The sequence below is a fragment of the Nestor notabilis genome, unplaced genomic scaffold, assembly GCF_000696875.1.
Source record: "Nestor notabilis isolate BGI_N333 unplaced genomic scaffold, ASM69687v1 scaffold2976, whole genome shotgun sequence".
NCBI classification, from domain to species: Eukaryota; Metazoa; Chordata; class Aves; order Psittaciformes; family Psittacidae; genus Nestor; species Nestor notabilis.
The window spans coordinates 43,948-69,354 of NW_009934177.1; the positions used below are offsets into that span (position 1 = coordinate 43,948).

A 25,407-nucleotide genomic window follows, 5' to 3' on the forward strand; every position below is an offset into this window, starting at 1 on the left:
AGCACTAATCAACCCTTAAAGCATAAAGGAATTCTACCCTGCATTGCAATTCTGCTGCAGCTAACAAAGCAAGATCAGGGCTAAAATTTTCGAACCATATGTACCAACAGTTACATTGCCAACATTGTCAGTTTTGGAGTTTTGCATTATAGATTTTACATTATAGACCTTCAGCCTTCAGAGAGGAAGGTGCCTCACCATGGTGGACTGTGTTACCAGACATAGTGTCCAGTAAGAGAGTATCCTAAAAACTGTAGTCAGCACCTTATGTGGTGGGGGCAACAATTTAGATCACAAAATAGTGGAAATAAAGTCTGTTCTAAATCTTTACCGGTTTGTGGGAGAGAGCTTTGTCTTCCACACAGCCTCAGCTCACTGAGGATGGATGCTTGCTTCCCTGGTACCTGAAAATTGTTGCTTGTTGTTTCTTCTTTTTTTTTCCCCCCGCTTCTTTTTCAATTAGTGACTTGCAGCGTTACGTTGCATACTTCCAGGAAGTATCTTCACAGATTGTTTTAGCCTTTCTGGAAATAACAAGCTGCGTGTAATTTAAAGGATTAGCAAATTAGAGCATCATAAGAATGAGTTGCAGAAATTACCTGTGTTCTCTAATGCTTGTTTTTTTAAATATAATGAAGGTGACTTTCTTGAGGCAATTAAGATATTCCTGTTTTGATCTTTGTACCGTAAATAAAAAATACTAGCTCCCTAACCAAGGAATGCTAATCAAGGGCAATTTTCAGGAGCAGGGTCTAGATTCAGTTGAGGAATTTCAGCTGACCTGGTGACAATGGGATGATGGAGAGCAATAGAAGATTTTGGAGGGTTGAAAGAATGAGCTGGGGGGGTGCTGTGGGCCAGGCTGCAATCTCAGGCCAACAGGCAGCACACACACATGTATCATCCTAGCAATCAGACACATCTTTCTTTCTTCAAAGGTATGGTGCTGCTTAGAGGTAAGGCTGGAAAATGAATGTGAAACAGGTGGTAAGCTATTTATTACAGATAAAGTGCTGACAGTGTGCTCTGTGCTGTCAAAACATAAAGCCCTGTTTCTTTCCCCATGGAACTTCCTCCTAAATAAACGGACCAGTCAGACACAGAACTGTTCAGCAGTGCACAGCAGCAGTTTGTTAAAAATGTGAAAAACTAAGCAAACAAACCAGCATTCTCCACATAACAGTCAAACACAGGATCATAGGAAAATTGATACTTCACATGGTTTTGATTGCTGGTTCTCAGCTGGTTTTCTGCCTGAACTAAGGCATAGTTTAAATAAATAACATTATGTGTGCAGATTGCATGAAATGGTTTGATGTCTGTAATTAATTATTTTCAAGAGATTACCTTTTTTTTAACTTTTGAGATGAGATTTGAGATGTGTTTTTGCTGATTGAAAGGTAATGCCACAGGTGAAACCCAAATTTAGATAATCTAGCTAATCTAGCTTTAATGGAGATGGTCTTCCAGATCTTTTTTAAGTCAGCCACTGTAAGGTTAGCTGAGAAACTTTTTGAAAGTAGGTGACTTTTTTTAACCCAACAGTTGAAAACTAACAATGTGCAGCTCCATGCAGTGAAAATTGTATGACCTCAGCTACGCTGAGAAGTGTTAACTTTCTTATTAAAATGAGCCAACTCACAATTCGTAGTGTTACTGTCATGGGTCAGAGAGGATTGATGCTGCAATGCCTGTGCACAACAATACCGACTACAGTTTTATGCATCAATGTTAAAAAAAGCTCCTAGAAAGGGCCTTCAGTTTTGAATCTTTTATTACTAGGATGCACTTCTATATTGCAGAAAATTGAATGCAGAATAGTATAATTTGACCTCTTTGAATACTTACATCCTGAATACATTATCCTAATAGTTATGAAGATTGTTCTTCATTTTCTTGTAAAGAAAAAAGCAGTGTGTATATATATATATATATATAAAATCATGTAGCAGTGCTAAGAAATTACTGTTATAAATCAGAGCTTGTAATTCTCCTGTTATACACAGGCACAGAAATAAAGATGAAGAATCCTATATTTGATTCAGGGGGGTTAATTATGTTGGGCCAGGAAAGGGGTCAAGATCCGACTAAAAGCTAGACAATGCTGAAAAAATATTAAATTTCTTGACATTGGAGAAAAGCACTGCCTTTTCTAGAGCACCTGTAATCTCAGCTGATGTAAGAATAGCTTTGTGATGCCTTTTTCCTCCTTTGATACCTTGGAGGTGGCGTGGAACTCTTAATCCTAGGCAAGCTCTTGCCGAGGTAGTGTCTTCAGGTGATGTTTGCTGCCATCTACCGGTTTAATTAAAAGGTTTAATCAGATTGCCAGGAGAATGTTCATATTGGCAAAACCAGCAGGTTGGCTGATGTGGGAGAGAGGGGGAAAACAGTAGTGTAGCTGTTCCGTGAGGTTGCTGCAGTAAAACCTGGACCTGCAAGAGAGCCCCAGCAGTTCCATTTCAACACCAATCAAACCACCAAATGACTTTTTTTCCCAAAAAGTAACTGAAAGAGTCTGTTGTTGCCTCAGCTCCATGAAAAACCACCTCAGCTCACTACAGAAGATTATTGTCAAATGTGTTTTACAGGATATTCCGTAACTGCTTGGGCAGGGGGGGTGAGCTGCTGAATTTCTCACATTGTCATCTTAATGTTACTTTTTTTTTATGCTGGTCCATTTAGAGTGCATTGGTTTTTGGTTTAAGTTGGCTCTTAGCTTTCAGTTTTTGTAAAGAACAAAAATTAAGGCAGCCCTTGTGTTCTATTTTTCAGCTGTTTGTTGGTCTCGGATTTCCATATGAAGGGCCAGCTCCTTTGGAGGCTATTGCTAATGGATGCGCTTTTCTAAATTTAAGATTTAACCCACCCAAAAGTAGCAAAAACACTGAGTTTTTCAAAGGCAAACCTACACTCCGCGAGGTAAGCTTTATCAATCTTGATCATTTCTATATTGACAATGAATGTGAATTTCTTTTTAGTAACACAAGGAAGGAATAAATTAATCAGTGTTCACAGTTGTGAACAAAGGGTGTGCAACTGTTGTTTTCTTTAGCCATCGATGGGATTAGCAGTCCTTATTTTTATAAAATAATAAAAAATTTTCATTAGCATACTGTTAAGCTTTATCTCTAGATTTGCCTATATGTACATTCTGCTACATTGATAGCTCAGAAACTGAAGTTTCACTTGAAAACCTGATCCTCTGCCCAGGAAGAGGTTGTGTCATCTGATACATGATGTGTCATTTGGAAGTGGGTTTATTTTGTTGAAGTAGCAAACATTACCGTGTACTGTGCAGGAAGCAAAGAGGCGTTTAAGTCAATTATAAAAATTGTGTTTGTGGGTGGGGGTGTGTGTTTTGGGATATTATGAAGGACCCGTTCAAGGCACTGTTGACCTATGGTATTAATGGTCACACACCACCATGTTTGTGGTTATACACTGAAGACATTTGGAGAACTGACTGTTTAAGAGAATAGGAAAACCAACCTCAAGGATTCAAATCAGTGAGTGTGTTTAGGCTTGAGCAAGAGAAAAATGAGGCTAAGTAAACTAGCCTTTCATCCTGGTACTGACTTTGGAATATTTTTCTTCTTCAGTGTAGGTAAAATTCAGCCTCTACCACTTGCAAGCATTTAACAGTCATGTAGCCATTTCTGACATTAGCACTTTTGTCTGTGACCATGGCTTCTTCATAGGTGTATCACAGAATACCATAGAATCATAGATTGCCTGGTTGGAAGGGACCTCAAGGATCATCTGGTCAAACCTACATGTATATACTTATTTTCTTTGCACAATTATCTGAAGGGAAAGCTCTCAGGTTAACACTTAGATTACGAGAACCTTACAGAGCTGTATTTCCCAATTCAAGTTACACTTGGACTATATAAATTGCTTACTGAGCAGCGCTGAAGTTGACCAGCAAAAGGCAGTTTCCCATTTTAAAACAGGAACATAAAGTTCTTATGATTTTATGATCCAGACCTGTAATTGTCTTACAGCTTATTATTTGTTCAGCTTGCCCAGGACGTGAGTTCAGACTCATTCCCACAGCTTGCATCACTGACAAAGGCGGTAGTAATAAGGGAGGAAAATCTGTTTAAATTTTCTCTTTGGGCATGGCACCTTTCAAAGCTTTTCTTCTATGGTCATTTGACTGTTTGTCTCAGTTCCAGTTGTTCTGTGCCTAGACACTATAACTGGTGAGGCTCAGTAAATAATCTGGAACCATCTAACTCTTTAGTAGGAACTTTAGTGCTTGGAATGCTGTGCTAAATGCCTCTGGCATGTGTCAGCACTAATAGAAATGCTGTGCACCTGACTTGCACAGAAAAATAATCCCTATTGACTGCTTAAGTACAAAATAATATAATGAACACTCACCACAAATACTGCTGCGTTCACATGCTCTGCTGACCTATGCTATGAGTAACCTTTTGTCTTAACTGGTTTTCACAACTGCGTTTAGATTCGATTGCCAGTAATCCATCTGCTGGTTCTTTGGGATTAAGAAAGCCCTTAAATCCTTCTCTCATTTTTTTCAAGTGTTAGAGGAGAACAAAAAAAGCTTGTGTAGTTCTGCAGATTGGTTATCCAGATGAGTTTGAAATAAGGTCTGTGTTTAGCACTTTTGCAAAGTACCCACTGCAAGTCACTACCTCTGTCTTGTTCTAGATAGAATTTATTGGGCATGGGGGAGTTAATTGTTTCCCCTCTCCCCCCCAAGATGAGGTCCTGTAGTGAAGGCTCTGTACAAAAACTGGAAATTGCAATTTTCATTTTAGATCAGCAGATGTTTTATCTTAGGACTTGATTTTGCTGGAGGAAAGAGGCAGGGAAAAAAGAAGAAAAAGTCACCTTCAAGCAGCTTGTTTTATACCAATATTTGTACCAATATTTCTTTTCCATTCCAGCTCACTCTCCCCAGAAGAAAGAAAACATTGTATGATAAGTCTAGTTGAAACATGTTCTTTGTGGGTGTCGTTTCTTTCATTTTCTGCTTTGAGGAAGGAAGAAAAAAAACAAAAAAATCCTGAAATTAGAAATTAATTTCAAATCTATTTTATAAGAATTCTTAAAGATTTTAATTAGAGAGAGAGGGAGTATCTCCTGAATATCTAAATCATTAAGCCTTGGCTAATTAAAGCATTTCAGCATTAGGAAATAGTCTTAATATTTTTTGTGAGTATTGATGCAGAATAACTGTTGCAATAAAAATATGTTACTGGTTACTCTTAATACTTAGAACAGCTATCAGTCTGAGAAGTTCAGTTGTTTGTCTTCCAGATCAGATCTTGCTCTCTCTTTGTATGAAATGATAAAGAGAGAGTTGTCTAAGGCATAATTCCTAGAGCTTTGTGGAATTTAAAACAATGGTTTATGTTCAAAACTTTAAAGGTGTGGTAGAAGGCTTTTGTTGTTATTTAGAGCAATATGACTGTAGCTTCAGCCGTCTGAAGTCCAGACATAAATGCCCTGGGAACTCAGTCTTGGTAACCCAAACACTTTAGGTCTTTGGACTTTCTGGAGGAATTTAAAATATGCCGATGGGAGCACAGTGCAGTGGGCTGCAAGTGAACGTGGGCAGGTATGGAAGCTGTCTGTGTGCAGGAGCATCCAGGGTTAGTGCCCGGCACCTGCAGTCTTCCAGCCAGTCCATGAACTCTCACCACCACACTGCCCTGCAGGTGAAGGCGTAACCTGCACAGAGTCCCCTGGAGCATTGGTCTCAGAGCCCAGAATCATGCTAGCCGCTCCCATATCTAACTCTAAGACTGGCTTCTCTTGTTCACAAGCAAACTGCAACAGGCAACACTTTTTTTAAAGTTCTTCCTTACATTCACTTGAAGAAGAGATGAAGTACGGTCTGTGCCTGGTGCAGGAGAAGGTTCTTTCCAACAGACTCTGTCTCCTACTTCAAATCTTTCACACTGTCTAGATTTTTCTTTGTATCATGCATAAAGATGCAACTGTATAAAAATTGTCTGTGAATAATCTGTCCTGTAGGGTTTGGGGGTTTTTATTTATTTAAGAAGCAATTGCCTTCTGAGGCTAGTGTGAAACACTTCTCTCTCATCTACAGCTTTTGCTTCCTCTCAGTGCATATTCTTCTCACTCCTGTCACAAAAATTACTTTAAGTGCCATCCTGCTAGTTCTGAAAGCAATCTCTGATACTTTTCTTGGTATCTACTTGGGTATTTATTGAATTTGTTTTTTCGCAGACGGGTGAGTAAAATATTTACAAGTTAACACTCTTATTGAGGTCAAAGTACTCTTGCACTACCATCAGCGCAAGTCAGAATTCATCCTAAATGATAGAAATGATTCTTTATTCTCTACCACTCCCAGAATCTTGGAAACAGTTGAAATTTGAAGGAGAGACAGGGTGAGGATGACATCTCTTGAAGCCAGTCAGGCTGGTCTAACCAGGACTGGTAGCAATTACGGGCTGTGAAAACAGTTGCTCTGTGAATGAGCTCTGGGGAAGAAGGGTCACACTGTAAGAGTAATTTCAGTAAGCATCAATTCTTCTGTGATGTGGGTCATTATGGGGATCAAAGCCACAAATTAGAGGGGCACAAATGTTACTTGTGATCTTCATTATCTGATCTTCAGTTTTCCAACTAAATTCACTCTCTGAATTTAAACGCAGAAAATCTGAAAGATAACTCAGAAGGAATGATACTGTTAGATTCTGGCTGAATTCTTGCATTATCATAGCAGATTTCATCCAGAAGCTCTGATCAAAAGAGTGAGAGGGAAGGACATCTTGACACACTTAATTTTTACCAGTGTAATTTCTTCCTTTCAGTTGACATCTCAGCATCCCTATGCTGAAGTTTACATTGGGAAGCCCCATGTGTGGACTGTAGACATCAATGATCTTTCCGAAGTTGAGAAGGCTGTGAAATCAATTTTGAATCAAAAGGTGAGAAATGTATCCTTGATCTGTCATCAGCACTTAAGGGTGCATTGTGTACTACATGTAGAGTGCTCCTTAATCTTAGTCTAATTGAAGCAGAGTGCTGCAATTTGGTAGGATATTAGGCGGGGGAAAATGTTATTATGGACCTGTGGTATGTGATTATCGTGGTTTAATTTAGTAGTGGGTATGTCAGCTTTTTACCTGAAAAAACGAATATGGGTGAATTTTATAGCAATGGGAATTTCATACATAAATGATACAGCAATCTATGTTTTCTGTGCATTCAGTTAGGAAGTTTCTTTGTTGATTCTTAGGGCACTGTGGGCTGTCCAAATACATGCTCAACTCTTTTGGCTGATTTTGTAGCCTTGACATAGCTGCCACTGAAGCACTTGTGCACTTACAGTGTGGAATTGTAATGAGGGCACTTCAAGGGGAGGGAGTGGGGGGGGCGGGGGAAGTTTGAAGTCATTTTCAAAGGTATTGCATTCCTTTTTTGTTTTAGTGTTTCATTTTTCACTTCAGAACTGAAACTTAGTTAAAACAGGAGCTCTGAGATCTCTTAGGGTCTCAGGCTAGCTTTGGATATATTAATTTGCAGTATACCCTGAGTTTCCTTAAAATAATCACTGAGCAACTTTTATTGCCTTTACGACAAGCAAAGATCAGCTTAAACTGCTGATGGTTTTGTGAAATTGTGATTTGTTAATGAGTTTATTTGGTTTTATTGTTGCTACTTAAGCTATAATGTAGCACTTGGAATACAGTCTGCTACCACACAGCACACCACAAAGCTCATTTAAAGAAAAAACCCTCTAACCTTTACACACTGTGTTTCCGCAGATCGACCCTTATTTGCCCTATGAATTTACATGTGAGGGAATGCTTCAGAGGATGAATGCATTTATTGAAAGACAGGTATGAACTTTTATTGTGGATGACTCTTTCATTTTATTTTGGAAAGGGAGGACCCTCTTGATTTTAAAGCTTCTCAGTATTCTTGCCTTTCAAGTAGAAAGAGTAGCTGTGCAGTCCTTGGTGTTATATCAAAGCAGAAAGGCAAACTAATTTTTCAGTGTATATGTGACTTCTTTAACTGTGTACACACCAAAAAAATCTTTTGGTCATGAGGTATCACATTAATATAGAGATACTTCTGTCGTAGAATTACACTTAGGCTAACGCCTCTGGGCAGATTTTTCAAGTATTCAGTTTCAGTTGATAAAGTTTTAAGTGGTTTGGAAATCAGTTACTTAAAGGACTTTTGGTCCCCATGCATTACCACCAGCTGAGAGTAGCAGAAGACACTGAGTTAGAGTGATAAACTGCAGAGATTTCTATGGGATCCTGATTTCTAGAAACTGTGTTGCTTGGACTTCTGCCCAAGGCCAGATCTGCTGCAGCACTGGCTCTGCCTTTTGTTCTGGCTGCTGCAGAAGAGAGATAGGAACAAGCTTTATCTCTGATATGCCAATTAATTGCTAGGATTTCTTTTAAAAGAAATCACTGGACATGCTCCTGTATCTGTATTTCTGAAGATGATGGATATTAAATACAGTAATAAAGAATTCAGGTCAGAAGTGTAGTTAATGTAACATAGCTATTTCCATTTTCCTGCCAATAAACACTTTAAGCTTTTTGCTGCTCTATTGATGACATAGCTTGTAAAAGTATCTCTGGTTCTTTTGATTCTTCTACTCTAGTTAGCTGTAACTGAGAGGTTTTGTCAATACAGGAAGAAGTGGAGCTCAGTGTAAAGGAGAAAAGGAGACAATCTAGAGGTAGTGCCTGCAGGGCAAACCCATTTCTCCTCTCTCTGGACCTCCCCCAAGGGCTGAGCTCTGGCCTGTACTGGGTGCTTCTCAGAAATAAATAGAGCATTGTAATTTTGTTCATTGCTTTGACTAATTGTCAAAAGCCATTACTGTTTCACAGCCCCCAGCATGCTCAAGCATCATCATTAGCTGCATGTGCTTAGCACTGTGCCTGATTAACATGTCACATGAAGCAAAAACAAAGGTTGAGAACTTGTTTTGAGGAGTTTTTGGTGGGAGGCAGGCAGGACAAAGGAAGCAGCACAAGCTCAGAACAGGAACAAAGGTGCATGGAATTGGTCTAGTTCAGAGGTTCTGGAGTGCATTAACTCCAAGAGTATGGTCTTCTGGGATGTTTGAATGTGAAGAGGATGGGGCCAGATACAGTCACCCACAAGTCACCGTATGGGACATTAAAACTCTAGGATTTAAAGGAGTTGTCTGGAGTTCCCCTTCTGGGGCCTTGGCTCAGGATCAGGAGAGAGGACAGTGTTCACGAGGACGGTTTAGTGAATTCCCCGAGTCTTCAGACCCAACAGCTGGGCTGAAAGTCTTTAGGGTCTGAAGCAAGAAAACTACTGTGAGCTGTGGTTTCACTGCTAAACAGCGGTGCCACCACTCCTTCCTGCCAGTGCACTGCCCTTGCCAGCAGCCCTGCATGGCTGTTAAGTGCATCTGTGTTATCTGCTGAATCCATCCCTTGATCCTGTTTGCTCTGTGGCTGTACAAACAGTTGTGTCAGCTCTGCAAAGCAGCAGCATAGAGTGGGAGCCAAAGGGTGGGACTGCTGAAGTTGGCCCTGCCATCAAAGGAGCAGCCAGGCAACTGCAGCCGTAGCAGCTGTGGGATTCCCTGTTGCAAACCTGGGAGCAGCTGGATGAGGCAGGCTGGGCTGATGCAACAGATATGGGGACTTTGAAAGATGTGGTCAAGTGGAGTATTAGTTAACCCAGCAGAAAATGGTTTTGGCAGGGTTCTACTGGGTTAGCAAACTGACTTGGCTCAGCAGAGAGTGAGCTAAGCACCAGAGCGTGGCGGAGGGAGTGGAGCAAGGACGTTCCTCCAAGAGCAAGAAAAGCCAAAAGGAGGAGAATACCTCCTTTGATGGCAGGGCTAAGCCTGTCTTACCTTGAAGTTGTGGTGATAGGAAAAATAAGCATAAACGCAGTCTCTGGTAAAGCTTAGCCTTCTGTTCTGAATACCATCTTTATTTCACCCTTATGCATGTGGGGTTGTGTGGCAAGATAGACTGGAGTGAAGAAACTAAATTCAGGTTGGTTTTGGTGGCTGATAGCAAAACTAACCAGAGACAGCAAACTGAGACACATCCCTGTGTGCTAGTACCTGTGAAGGTGATGTACTGTGGGACATGCTTCAAGGTGGTGGAAGCTGGGGGGAAGGCTTCCCACAAAGCTAAGGACTGGCAGTGGGAGCCTGTGCCCAGTTTTGGGGAAGAATTTTCGGCTAAGAGATGTTAAAAACTGAAGACCTCAGCAAATGGTGAAGCCTCAGAAGTCTTCACTGTCTTTGAAAAACTTTGTCTTCTGCCTGCACTAGCTCTGAATCCAATCCAATAGTACAGTGTTATATTGTACATCTTACACTGGTATATATTACAGTATTCTATAGTATATGTATATATTACAGTACTGGATTGGATTTTGAAAGTATATAGATTTTCTCCTGCATCTAGTATTTTAAATACTGATTTATGACAGAACAGAATAAGTGGAGCACTTAAGTCCAAATAGCAAAATGACCTTCTGAAACAACCTTGCTAAAAAGTACCTCCAGCCATCTTTTACTAACCTGGTTTTTCAGATGCTGTTAAAATTATTCTGCCATAAATATACTCTAAAATTACTCATTTATTTATTTATTTTTCAAATATGGCATGAGAAAATGGCTTAGAGCTGCATCAGGGGCACTTCAGAAGTTCTTTACTGACAGGATGGTCAAGCACTGGAACAAATTCCCAAGGAAAGTGGTCATGGCCCCAGCCTGTCAGTGTTGAAGAAGCATTTGGACAGCACTCTTAGCTATATGGTATAACTTTTAGGTTGCCTTGTGTGGAGTCTAGAATTGGCCCCTGATCCTTTCCACATGACTCTCCACATGGGTCACTTGAGACATTTCTCACCTACCGGGTAACTGACCTCTGGAATTCTGCTCCTACTTAGCTCCTTGTGCTAAGTATCACTTAGAAAATATGTAACTAAGAAAATAGTTCAGCTAGCACTGAGTTAGTGAAACAGGAGTCACTGAGAAACCAAAATGGGTTCAGTGTGTGGAACTTGAGACTAGCTGGAGTAGTTTATGATAAATGAAAAATGGTAAAAGTAGGGAAGAAGCTTCTTTGGGAAGAATGATAGTACCACATTTCAAGTAGCAATAAAAGGTGATAATTCCCTCATGCTAAAAAAAAAATATTCTTTTTAAATGTGCTTAAATTATTAATTTTGATACAACCACAAGGGCTGCAAAATGAGTGTTTGGGTGATAATAACTACTTATTTTACTGATGGGAAATATTGCTGTCAAGGGACTGGATGCATCATAATAAAGTGTGATCTGTCACTGCAGGATTTCTGTCATGGGCAAGTGATGTGGCCCCCATTAAGTGCCCTTCAAGTAAAAATTGCTGAACCTGGAAAATCCTGTAAACAAGTTTGCCAGGAAAGCCAGCTCATCTGTGAGCCTTCCTTCTTTCAGCATCTCAACAAGGACAAAGCTCTTCTTAGGTAAGTACTTAAAAGCAGAAACATACTACTTGGTCTTGTTTTATTGCACTGGGTTTTGCTGCATGTGAAGTTTACTGTACAAATTCTGTGAGAAGGGAAGGTGGGGAGAGGAGTGCTGGCCGGCTGGCGACAGCAAGCTGTGAGGTTAGCTGTCAGTCCTTCGTAGCAGTGGATGGTAGAAACTGCTGCTGTGCTGAGAGTGCCATGCCACATACCATGTGTTTTTTGCAGTGAGATGGCACCAAGGCCAGAAATTTACATCTCTTCCTTCCCCATCTGTCTCCTCTGTGTGTGCCCCCCGCAGTGCCCTTTGATGGTGGGTTTCCAGCACTAAGTAAAGATGCTTGTGCTGCAGGGATCGCAGGTGCCAGGACGATAATTGGGTTTGGATGGACCTGGTGCAGCCCTGGCTGAGCAGGTGCACTATGCCACAGCTTTTGCCGTATCCTTCATTAGTGAACTTGCATGACTCTGAACACTAATCCTAGTTGTGCTCAGTCAGCTGGGTCAGAAATGAAATGTATTTTGTTGCAGTAAATAGAACTCAGTACACATTGTGTGATCCCTATCAGTTGTTCACATGATTTTAAATATAGGACTTATAAAGTATTGTTTTTATTTATTGAGCTTCCTCTTTGGTCGTGATTAACATCCATATTGAAGCATCTGTGCTCACTGGCAATTAGCAGTTACTGTTTCTGCAAACCTTTTGTCGGTATTGTCCTACGTAAAGAATTGTAAACCCTTGTACGTGAGAGGTAGTGCCAATTTCTGAGGCTTACCAGCTATGCATTAAGGAAATTAATGTTGCTTTCAGGTCCTGCCTCTTTAGGAGTATGTCTGTGTTCCTTTCAGAATGAAAACAAAGCACTCAAAGCTGGGCTCCTACACATGGCTGCTAGGGAATCTGCTTTCTAGGTTTTCTATCTCTGCTTTTTGCTAAATTAAATTCTACAAGGTTTTTATTTTTGTGTTTTATTTGAAAAATTGTAATTCCCAGTGGAATTCAGAAGCAGCTGATAGAAAAGTTTTGTCAGGCTTCTTTTCTAGCTGTCTAGACAACATTATAATTCTATGGAAAAAAAAAAAAGCCTGTTAAATGCTGAAAGCTACCACTGTTTCGAGAAGAAGTGAAAAACAAGCCTCCACTGGAATTGCTACCCTCGTGCTTAAGCTTTGTGGTCAGAAAACAGCAACTGGAATTTTAATGTTTTCAGCTGCCCTGCACTAGCTGGCTCCCCTGAGCAGTGGGTCCCGCTCTGACCAGCTTCTGCTGCACCACAGCAGCATTGCCTCATCTTCACAGTTTGGCTGAGCTCGTGCACCTCGAACTGCCCAGGGCTGCCTAGAATGGTGGGGCTCACTCGTGGGACCTCCCTGAGGGTATCTCCCAGTTTCACATTCTTTGGTTTTGTCTTACTAGAAATCCACAGTGTATTTTAAGTATTGTGTATTGGGGAATAGTCAAAGGGACCAAATAGTCCTTTTTAACATGTTTCATTAATCTTTAGGAAAGCAGCAAAGGCTGTACTGCCCTCTGCAGAGAGAATCCATGCAGCCAGAAAAAAAGGAGAGTTGTGTTCTGGAAATCTGCATCTCTAAGTGTACTTGATTTAGGATTTAATACAGCATTTTATTTTCATTTTAGCGATGAAGGATGAAAACTGTACTGAACTCCTGTAAACTCCACAGTGATTTAGATCATTTGCTTTGCTTTTTAGGCATAATATTGAATGTCTCACCATGGAGTCTGCAAATGATATTCTGGTCCCCTCTTTTGATGGAAGAAGGAAGCACTGTGTTTTCCAAGGTGACCTCTTATTGTTCAGCTGTGCCGGATCCCACCCCACCTACAGAAGAATCTGCCCGTGCAGAGACTATATTAAAGGACAGGTTGCGCTTTGTAAAGACTGCCTATAGCAGCAGCAGAGCTTCTTTTGAGTTGAGGACAAAATGTAAGTAGTTTTGAGAGGAGCTACTTATTACTTCCTGCACTTTTGTCCAGGTTTTTTGCTGCAGGCAGAGCTATCATTGCTGGGCAGAATCATCTACTAAGAGAGGAGGGATTCATAATGAACAGCTAACTGATCTTTTTTTCCTATAAGAACATTTGCAGTGCAACTCTTCAGATTCCTTCACCTGGTTGCGAAGAGAATGAGATTCATGTTCTACAGTGATTTGAAGAAGACTGCACAGAATAGTTTGTAGAAAATTCCTAGACCCATCAAACTTCTTTTTTGTTGTTGTCGTTTGGGTGAAGTGTTTTCTATTTTTGTAATGAGTTAGGCCATCCCCCATCATGGTTAGTTAAAGGACCTCAACTTCATTCCAGTAGAAAATTGAAAAAAGTGTGCTTGAAGGTGGGGGTGCAGGGGTGGGAGGACTGATGTTTTATTCTAGGTGCACTGGTTTGGGTACTGCTTTAGCATGAACAGCTATGAAGTCATTTACTTCACAAGAACTCGGACTCGTAACTCTGTACCCTGTTATTGGGTTAGCTGGGCCCAGTTCTTTTTTTTTTTCTTTTCCTTTTTTTAATCTTTGTACACAACAAGGCATTGTCTGCATCAGAGCTGCTGCATCAGAGCAGTCTAACCCGAGAGTATCATGAATGAGGAGCAAACAAGCAGGTGCCAGCATCTGACATATCTCGGTGACTTGAGAACTGACTACGGTTGTGGCATTCCTCAGTGTGGAAAAGCTACACAATCATACTGCCATTTTGGGAATGGACTTGTCACAGTTTACTGGTCCCATTTAGAGAGTAATCCTTGGAATTTGCCCATGCTTCTGTTATAGTCTGTCTACTAGAAATACTGTGTGAAGCAAAAAGTATTCAGCATCATTGGAGCAATATTATTGTTAGAGCCTCAGTCTGCTACGGCTTCCAGTAGTTAAAGTGTTGCTGAATGACATAGAAAGGTTAAACTAAGCTAACTATAATTATTGTATGGTAGAATTGTAAAATGTCTTCATAACTAGCTAGGTTTTAAAGAGAAATCTTTTCTGAAGATCAAGTAAGAGGAGACAAACAACTGCTAAGAAAAGCATTGATCAGTCTCATGGGTTCTTTGTTTTTCTGGTTTGGGGGGTGTTTCTGGTTTGTTGGGGTTTGGTTTTTTTTTTAGTGGGCACACCAGTTACAAATTTAGAATAAAGCAATTCAAGAGTTTGGAATTCAAATCAAACTTCATTTGGTTTAGAGCAGCAAGTTAACTCTTCTAAACCGTCATGTTTTTATAGAGGTAATTTTTGTTACTTCCAGCAGAAGGTGGCATGCTTGACAGCACCATTTGTAGTCAGGAAATGATATGCTAAGATTAGTGAGAAACAAACCTGCAGTGTATTTTGAAAGCAGTCGTAATCTGCAGGTTTACAATTTGGATGTGCTTTGACCACGCAGGAAAAAATCTTCATATCAGTGTGAAGAGTTTTTCCATAACGATCAACAAGCATTACCAGGTAATAATGAAAAGCATGGATACTTTGCATTTGCCTTTCTTGGATATATCTGGTTGGTTTGGATTTTTCTTGTAACCAGCATTCATTACCTGTGTGTGAATATCGATGTATCTCTTGACCTACCAAAGACCAAGCAAGGGAAATGCTCTTTCATTGTGGATAAATTCCCACATAAACAGAACAGTATATGTATTTAAATTTTCAATTTAAAAGCACTGAATTAGCTTTTTCAAGTTTTTCTTTTCCTGCCTCAGCACTCAGTTTCCCCATTACACCCCATAACATTGCTGTGGACTACACAGTAACTTAATCCTTAGAGACTGTTGAGTATCCAGAAAGGATATGTGGGAGCTGGTGAACAGCAGGGCCACCCGTAACTGAGTCGTGATGATGATAAGATCTACTGTATTTTAGAGTCATTTTCCAGAAACAGAACAGCTGGGTGCTATAATGGGTGGCAAACTTTTTGTATGAAAAGAAAACAAACAAGTGTGGAAATCCTTACCGTTACCATAGCTCAGCATTTGCTTCAGTCGGCACAAATGTCATTTGCACTAGTTTTAATACCCTGGAAAACCTGGGGGAGGAGGATTGGAAATCAGTCTGAGCAGGTGCAGCAATTCATTTTGTATTTATATAAAATACTCCCTGCATACCTGTGCATATTTGTGCAACTGGAACATTCAGAGTATCACAGTATATATATACTTGGTGCTGAAAGTAAAGGCATCAGCACAACTTGCCTTTACCAGTTCAGTCTGAGTTTCTTCAGGCAGGAATTTCATTTGGAATGAGAGAGCACCGAAGTACGTTGGGAACAAAGAATTGTAGGTGCACACTTAAAGAATGCAAAACCCTTAGTTTTTGCTGTAGTGTGATTCTTTGCTGTAAATACATATTTGCTTGTTTCCCACAAACACATACTGTATGGTCCACATGGCCTACTGCATTTTGTTTTGCCTCTAAACCTTTAAAGATGGGAGGGTTTGGGTATTTTTATTTTAAGATTTTCTGGTCTAGTGCTTTGCTTAGTGCTACATTTGCCTTTACCACAGCAGGGTGAGTCTGTTGTAAGCTGTTTTTTTCATTCTGTAGCACTGTTTCTAGTCTACTAAAGTGAATTACTGTGTACTGGCAAAAAGGAAATGGCAAGCACCAATGCCTTTTGCATTTCAGCCAGGGAGAGAGTATCTAAACTGGCTTCAGAATCAGTTGGGTCTCATCTTATTTCCACTGGAATCTATAGCGAAGACTCATTAATCTTAAAAAGGAATCAAGACCTGTAATGTGATAGGGCTCTATTAATAATTTTAAACTCTCTTTTCAGAAGAAGTGTTACTTTTCTGAAAGAAAGCTTCAGTCTAAATTTCTGTAAGAGGAGACTATCCTATGAGAACTGTAAGCACATAAACTTTGTAAACATCACTGGCTGAGCCTGATACAGCACTCCTCCATCACACCGCAGTGCTTGTTCACACATTGATAAGCACTCAGGCATATCCATGTCTGACTATTTAAAAGTTTGAATGATTTACTAAACTCTATAATATATATCCACATTTCGGGATAGAGGGCAGCCTCCTGTCTGAGTTCCGTAACTACTTTCCTTCCTAATTAAAGAATAAAGGTGTAGTACAATTCTTGCACTTAAGGATGTTAGAGATGGGACTGTGCTGCCGTTTTTCAGTGGCACAGTAAAGCTTGCAGCTTCCTTTCCTCAGAAATCAGGTTCTTGCATGACTTGCATTTGAATATATTGATCAGCGGTTGAGGGGAAAAAAATGTCAAGTTGAATATAAAATCATTTTACAAGCTTTTAAACATCTCTCTCATATCAAGACATTCTTTGTTTTAAAATTTTGTATTTTTGTATGTGACCTGAGTTTTTTTTTTTCGTTTTTTTTTCAAAAATCTTGTTCCTATGAGATTAGAAAACTTGAGAGAAGCATTTACATATTTATTAAAATTAACAGAAAAGGCTTGCCTTTGAAAGGTAAAGTTGGTAAATACACACTGTTTAAAAATGCCAATAAAAACCTCATTTATTTCATATATGCAAGTTGATTTGCACATGTATAAATAGAGTTGCTTTTTGCATTTTTTTGCTTGGTTTCTATGTTTCTTTTTATAATTTATAGTTGCAGCAGTGTGTTTGCTTGTTTATATCAGATCATGTTTCTCCTACAGATATTTAATGTTTGTGTGCCTTTACTTTCTTTGGGGTTTGGGTGAGTGTTTGGAATACGGACGCTGTCTGAACAAGTATAATGGAACACTAATAACAGGTAAAAATGGTGCTTGATGACTTTACAACTTAGTGGTATAAATTCAGAATGTTTTTAAGTAGTGGAGAAATGTGTTCTAGAAGTATAAGGTAAGGGTTAATAAGATAAAAGATAGTATAACTATTAATTCTTGCTAGACGTTGCTTCAGGAAGCAGAAGTCCCTTTACTGAGCGTCAGTAATTTGACATGAGAGCTCCTGCTGGGACAGGATGTCTGTTTAATGGCCAGAGAGCAAGATAAAGCTGTTATACTCCCTGAGGAGACACTGCTAACAGAAAACCTCTAGAAACAGCCATATCTGATTTGATCAGAAGGAAAAGTGAAGATCCACATTACAGTGCTTGAGGTATTGGGGTTTTGGGTAAAGACATGGAAGTGCATGGGGCAATTCCTGGTGCTACAAGAATACAGTCTTTTTGTGATACAGCTCTCGGTGGGGAGGGAACTCTGATATTCAGCTTGTTGCAGATGTTTTTCTTCTTAATGCTACTACTTTTCTGCAAGAAGAGTGTTTTGTACAGTAGCTGCTGCTCAGATTTCAGTTGGAGATGGCAGAATGGGGCTGTGGAGACACACAGGACCCAGTGTCTTCCCTGCTCAGCTCTGCTCCCAACTGCCTGTGCCAGCTTTTGTAACTTGCTTAATGACGAGCATGCAGAATTGCTGAGAGTTTCTGCTGGCATCAGCCACAAATCATGTTGTTAGCTGATGGCTTCTCCCCTCACTTAATCACGCTGTACTACTGTCCTTTATAATGCTAGTCAAGGTCCTTGGTTTATCCTTGACAGGAAAGACATGCCCTTCCCTCTCAAAAGCGAGTGGCCCATCTAAATTACAAAGATGATTTAGAGTGTGCAGCGCTTCTCATGTCAACAAAATCCAAATTGCTTTCTCAGGTATTTGTTCTGCTCACGGTGCATTTCAGGACCAGATTTTGCTAGTAAAATAAATTAAATGGCATGAATCAGGCTGGATAGAATCTCACCCAGGTCTAATTAACTTTATGATTCCCACTGGCTTCGTGATAGCAGAACTCCTCCATTAATTTTTCTTCAAATTAAAAAAGCATCTCTCCCTTTTTAATTCAAAGCACTGTAACTTACAAGACCAAATCCTTGTAGGTTCTGTTGTGTGCATATCAGCAGCCAGCTTTGTTTGCTGTTAAAGCATGTGTCATCTCTGACTAAGTTGATGTTACTTATTGTTAAAGTATCAGGTGAAAACTTGGTTAAACAGCTGTTCTGTCCACAGTTTGGAGGTGGGGGGTGGGTGTTTGTTGTTTGTTTGTGGTATTTGTTGTTTGTTTATTTTTAAAGAGCCTTTCCAATTTCACAGGCTGTTTTCTGGAGGTGCTAACATTTTGGCATGGCTATTTCTTTGTGATGTTCACCCTACAGCTGCTATGCCTTCAACTTTCTGACTTGTGATCTCTTTCTGTTTGTAGTTTTCCTGTGGTCCCAGTTTCTGGGATTGCTGTAAAATCGAGGGGAATAAAGCCCTGACAGGCATATGCTTTTGTTCAGGCTGAAAACGCCAGAGACAGACATGATTGCATTGAGATACGCTTTAATAATATTGCCATAAATGTGACATCAACACGTATCAGTTTATGGGCAGTGACTTAAATCCCATCTTCATATTTTTAAGCAGTTCTAGAGGGTTTTTTAAAATGGTTTGTAATTTCCAATTATATTTACATGGAATGTGTAAAGAGCAGACTCCGTGTACCCAGTGTGAAATGTTTACTGTGGGAATGTGTTGAAAATACTAGCAGCTGAACCCCAGAATGCCTCAGGTGGGAGGCATCATTCATGTTCCTTCTTCCAGGGAAAACCAACACAGTGCAACTGTTGCCAATGTGTAATATAGGTGTAATCCTTTCCATATTCATATAGCTCTGACCATACAACAGCATGTTCTAGTTCAGCAGACCTCTCTAAACAGCACTAAGCCACCTGTTTATTAAATGGGTCAATAAAATCAGGTCCTCAAAGTTCAATAAAATGAGTAAATAACTCCACCTTCCACACACAGAAAATGCTTTAGAAAAATTCAAGTGAGTAACAAACACCCTTCTCTCTGGGGGGACTGGGGCAGGTGCCATTTAGCTTTTGTGGACAGTGTATAGGAGCAGAATTTGTCACCTTGTGTAGGGGCTCACAGAGCTGAAGCATCACCGACTTTGCTATTCTTGCATTTTACAGCATGATAACATGCGGCTCCTCTTCTGTATAGGAAAATCCACCTGTATTGCACTGTGCTGTCATGCCTGTAAATACCAGCCCTCAGCCAGTGCTGCTCCACCCAGGGCCAGCTTGGTCCTGCAGGAGCCAGCAAAATACGTGGCTTTAAGGAGAGCATGTAAATAAGGCTATGGCATTTATGGAGCCATCCGTGCACTTGGCAAAAGGCATGCAACACATCCTGGCTTAGATTCCGACAGCTGCAAAGTAGTTCAAGGTATCAAATAGGAACACAATAAATCAAGTTAAATTGCTGTGCGAAGGCAGTTAATTTTAATAGGGTTATACCCGAGCTAATTTGTTACATTCATTAATGGGTCTGTTGCAGTAGAGTGAAGACCCTTTTTAAGAGGCTGTGCGTTTATTTGGTTTTTGCAGAGGAATACAGCAGAGGAGGAGGAAATAGCAGGTTTTACCAAAGGAAACAGTGAGTACATTTCATCAGAAAAGTTACCCTGAAGACTCTAAGAGAGCTAGGAGAAAAATATAAGGGAATATTTACAAAACTGACTTGAGCCTGGAGAAGTTGATCCCCCTGAGGTTGCTCAGCTGAGGGCTGCAGGGGGAAAGAGGGGGGCAGAGGACAGTTTGAGGCAGCTCTTTCTGGTCTGGATCATTCCTTGGAGGAAACTTTCTCTCTCCATGGGTGAAGGGGGTCAGAATCTGAATAATCTCTGTAGCACTGTAAATTGGAAGAAAAAAACCAACTACTGAAATCTGTAAAAAAGAAAAGATTGCCTCTTTTTGCAGATGACAATCTGGAGACAGAGTTTTTATATGTACATGAGAACTCAAGGGTCAGGCCAGTGCTACGTGTGTTTGGTTTGAGTTCTCTCCTGAAAGGTCGATCCTTCGTTTTATTTAAACAGTGGTGTTCCACTATATTATGTTCAAGCAGTTTGATTCAGAAAGAACAGAACACAGTGGTTCAGATACCATCACGTTCCTGGGGTTCAGTAGGATGGAAAGATTTTAGGGTTTTTTGTTTTTTGGAAGAGTAAATGTCTGTAATGGCATAGCAAAATGCTTTGTTTTCACTGTTGTAGAAAAAAAACTAGGGAGAACTTTATTTTTCAATAAACCTTTTTCTTGTGTGATTTGGATTGATGATTGCTTTGTGCTTAAATGGGAAGTCCATGAGCTGCCATTGATCCAATATTGCATTTGTATGGCTTGTGCTTGCAATTCTGCAGCTGGGCGTTTGTGTTGGTGGCTGATGCTTGTGACCTTGGCCATAAGGACAACAGGTAAGTAATTGTCTTTTTGCTTTAAACCTACATTGGATAATGGATACATTCAAGCTTCCTTGTAGGTTGCAGTTTTGTCACAGCAGTAGGTAGCGATTCTTGGTTTTCTAGAGATTTCCAGCACCCAGGGAAGACTGTGGAATCGCCAGATATACGAGACCTAACTGGCGCAATGCGCCATGGAGTTCAAAAATAAAAGTTACGTTGTGGTAAAATAACATCTTCAGAGAGTGTTGTCTTTCAAGATCCAAGTTTCAATGCAAAAGGCTTGGATGGTTTACAAAACACTTGCATATGGAACACGAGTTCAAGCATGAAACTTGGGACTCCACGTCTGTCTCGCTTCAGTTGTCATCGCTCCTGTGGCAAGTTGAGTTTTTGGCAGCTGGAGCCACCACCTGAGAGGGGCCCCAGAAGGTCTGTCCACCAAAATCATCTGAGAGATGGTAACTTGTGCCTGGGGGGAGCAGAGCACGTGTTCAGTGCACTCGGTAGGTGCTGCCTTAAATCACCTTGGAGGTTGCAAGCACATCTATCAGAAAAGACATACAATAGAAATGCCCAGTGAAGCTCCTTACAGGGAGCTGCCAGGTTACTTCACTGCCAGTTCTGCCTAAAGGCTCTTTCTGCCACCTCAGTTTTTGCTGAGGTTTGTTTGTTTTTAAATGTGGCCACACATAACTGAGTAATGTAAAACGTGACTGGTTCAGAAGCCAGTAACTATCAACTTGGGATCTTTCTTATCTATTTTGCCCCTCCCAGTTAATGCCACACAACACTGGTAAAGCAATAGTATAAATAACAATGTCAGACTGAAGCGGGAAGGTGAAGTGTCTGCAGGTTGGGAGGGGGTTTATGATTTGGCTTTGGCTGGTCAGCTGCCTGGCCTGCTCACTGGCCAGAATTCAGGAGCTTAGAGCATTGTAGCTATGCACAATGGCTTTCAGCTGCATTGCTTCTACAAGAGCCTTGTATTGCTGTTTCAGTGAGGTGAAGTAGGTGAATATCCTTCAGCAGTCACCCCTTCTTGTGAGTATTTCTTGGCATACCCCACCTCACTGAAATGGGTGAAAGTTTTCTTGTCCTGTGTTGCTATTCACCACACCCCAATTCCCAAATGTTTCCTAACATCAAAATGAATTATCAGAGGACGCTGCTCATTCATCCCCCCGCCCCGTTCTGGTTATTTTTGGAAGTGTTTTCCTTCCTATTTCATTCCCTAACTGTTGTTCAGTGCTGACATTATAAGGAGTCATCTGTAAAACTGTGAGTAGCTAGAGTCAAATGTGGGCTGTGCTGCAGTCACATAATGGAAAAAAAATGCATAAAAATTGGAACTTGGAATAAAAAACCACACACGCCATGCAGCTGTATTGGAAAGATCATTGGGGAAGCTTAAGTACTAAATACTTCAACTCTCACACACTTCCACTGGGTTTACTCAAACGCCATCTGGGAGGGAGTCCACAGATGGAAATGTTTTGCTGGGACTTGTGTGGCTCTCAGAAGCCTCTCCTCGCACTGACGCTTCCTCGTCGGTGTGCAAGGGATGGCACAGCCCCATTTACCACCCTGCAACGCTCCATATTGATGTTTATGCTTGTCAGGACTTGCACACTTTATTATTTTACTGATTATGGAGATTCCCATTAACTAAAATCCTGGTACTAAATCATTGTTGCCAAAGAAACGGCATGTTGTTTGCACCCAACAGGCTCCAGCTGTTAAATCTCATTGTATGTCCTGCTTTGTCTTGCGGACCCTTGGCTCGGTGGCCTGTCCTCCCAGGAGACTCGCTTCAGCCCTCAGAGGAGCCCTGGCCTCGTGTGTGTCTGTGAGAAGGGAAACTTCAAAACAAAAGAAGCACCGGACAAATACGCTGAAACAGTAATACCAATTCAGAAGCGTATGTACCAAGGCTTGTGCCTCCAGTGTTTCAGCAACAACTATGTAAGTAATAGCACGGTAAATCTTTGGAGTGGAAGCTGCCAACTCCTCAAAGACCTTTCCTCCCCGCCTCCACAGGAGGGAGGAATCGATGCGATTTGCCCAAGGCTGCGCTGCAGGCTTGGATTCTGATGGGTAGGTCTGCCCCAGTAAAAGGAGATTGGCATTCCTTGTCACTCAGCCAGTTCAGGATAGGTGTTGCCTCCACTCCTTACTGTGTGGGGAGGTGACGGGTGACACTCTGGTAAGACCCGCGTCATTCAGGGGCACTTTCAGGACACTGGGGTTGGTGGCAGTGGTGGTGGATGACAAAACGGGATGTTTCCTACTTACTCGCCACAGTAACTTGGAAAAGCAGCCCTTCTTTAGAAGGTTTGGGTGGCCTGTGCGGTCAGCCTCCCTGTACCCAAATGGTTGGTTGTGTTGCTGCCTGTGTCAGCTCATGTGGGGCCCGCACATGGGGGTTCTCCTGAGCTGCTCTAGGTGAGCTCACTGCGGTGGGTAACTGCACAGTAAATGGGTGAAATTCAGGAACCGTTCAGGGCTGCCCCAAATACTGGTCTTGTGGCTGAAAGGAAAACATCAGCTCCCAAACGTGGGAGGAACAGGAGAGGGAAATATCCCTCGGTTGTCTGCTATTTGATTTAATTACACTCTCCAATTGCGCAACCTGGGCCGCGACGCCAGGCCACAGGAATGTGTTTTTGTGGGCTACTCCTGCCTAGTTACTATAAACACAGCCCAGGCTTGGCGATGGCCTTTGTTGCAGCACCGCTTGGTGGCAAGGCACCTAGTGCAGGCTACAGCTGACTCCTGAGAGCAGTGGTGAGAAATGACGGGTGCTGAGAGCACAGCAGAACGCTTTCCTACGTGCAGATTCTGCACATCAACACAAGTCCCTGCACCCCAGGGATAATCTCTAGTCAAGTAGCTTCAGTGGTTCCTTATCTCTGGTGCTGCAGAGGCAGCTTGCTGCTATCATGGCCTTCTGTGTAATATGCCATGCTCAGAGACTTCAAAAGAAAATTGGTAGAAAAGACGTTTATTTATTTCTTGAGTATAAATTTGACTGAGCAAAAATGTCTTGTTAGGAACAAACAGTCTTGCTTTGTGTATTATTAAGGCTTAATAGATGGACTAGATGACCTTTAAAGGTCCCTTCCAACCCAAAATCTTCTATTAATACTTGTCTGGTGACCTCGCATCTCCATGAGCTGGCCCACAAAGAAGAGTGACAGAAATGTTGACCCTTTACTCCTGGGCAGCTGGGGTTGCAGAAACGCGATGGCAGTACTGATGGTGAGATCCCTAGGGCGCACTCCCTGCTGCAGGTATGCCTAGAACTGAATCTGCCCACGTCTGAGGAGCTTCCAATCTGGGGTCTTTGCTTCACATCTGTTTATGGATTATTTTCTGCAAGGAGCTTCTCTGGAGGCTCTATTTTTCCAGGATGGTTGACGGATGCTTATTGAATAGTTTGCCTACTATTGCTACAGGTAAAATGGGACTAAATCAACAAGGGATGTTAAGTCAAGTTTGGTGATTTCTGGATGACAATCAAAAGTACCTGTCTTCTAGCTGTAAGTGGAACATTATCATTTGCCATTATTAAAATAAACCTGCATGCGGGGCAGGGCTTGGGATCCAAGACTGCAGGTGGTGTAATTCTTACTGTGAGAGGTTTTGATAGTGTTCTTCTCTGCTGAACAATATGGCCAAATTTAAAACATCTGCTCAGATTTGTAGGCACTTTCATGGATTAACTGGCAATCCTGGCTCTATACTGGCCAGAGCTGGTCCTCGTAGGAACACTGGAGCTCCTTCCGTGCGTCCTGTGCACAACAAAGAGGGACGGGCAGTGCTGACAAGCTCGGGTGGCCTGTGATCACCATAGTATTATGCTGGCCAGTGCCAGGTTTCAGGTGATTAGTCAGAGTGCTTTTGAGCTATTTCAGCTTTTGAAAAGTCCACCCTCGCTTAGCTTAGCTGGAAGCACACTTGTTAGAGCACCATTAGAAAAAATTGACTGGCTCAGACATTTAATAAAGGAAACTAATATAGAAACTGAGGGTGGCTGGCTACAGCAAAGTCTCTCAGTAAATTGGGTGAGCAGTTATTTTCTCTCCTATTGTCATGTCCCATACAAATCACCTTGATGCTAGCTGGCTTTATCAGCATGTATTTGCTTTCATTTCTGAGTACCATTATTTCCTGGGTCTTTTTTAAGTATCACAAGTATTTCAGTTATTTTCTTGTATTTACCTGCTAATATCAGAAATGCTTTGAGGCACCTGTGGTAACTGAAAAGTTTCTGCAATTGGTTTAAATTTATCTGACAAAAAAAAAAGTATGATTAACTTGTTTAACCACATCTCCTTTTCAAAGGCCACACAGCTGGTGTTTGTACTTACAGCCTCTAAGAGCATTCCAGAGTTCCAGGAAGAAGTGTCATTTACTCAGTGCTTAGCTTTGCTTCATTCGTGAACACATCTGCGAAGTCCTGTGCTCCTATTTACACTCAGCATTTTAACCAGAATTATTTAATGTTTGAGCTGCATGTTGGTTTGAATGACCTACATACTTCCAATGACCTAGCACTTCTGTGCAGCAAAGGCTGGATCAGGAGCTAAGTATTTTGCCACGTCCAAGTTCTCCCCACTTCCCTTCAGAAGCCTCAGCCACAAACAGGTTGCTGGTGTGCATGGCCCTACAAAGAAGCACTTTTAGTAGATCCC

At 41.2% G+C, this 25,407-nt stretch overlaps 1 protein-coding gene across 1 annotated transcript in view; it reads left to right on the forward strand.

Moving 5' to 3' along the window:
* The window catches only part of MGAT5 (mannosyl (alpha-1,6-)-glycoprotein beta-1,6-N-acetyl-glucosaminyltransferase), a gene marked incomplete at its 5' end in the record, with an annotated part of 56,547 nt that extends 43,140 nt beyond the window's left edge, over positions 1-13,407 (forward strand). The window contains 5 exons of the mRNA XM_010017197.1: positions 2,776-2,922; positions 6,819-6,935; positions 7,776-7,850; positions 11,330-11,487; positions 13,209-13,407. Of these exons, the coding sequence (XP_010015499.1) occupies positions 2,776-2,922; positions 6,819-6,935; positions 7,776-7,850; positions 11,330-11,487; positions 13,209-13,407 (696 nt within the window). The remainder of the gene's footprint in view (positions 1-2,775; positions 2,923-6,818; positions 6,936-7,775; positions 7,851-11,329; positions 11,488-13,208) is intronic.
* Between the last annotated feature and the right edge of the window lie 12,000 nt (positions 13,408-25,407).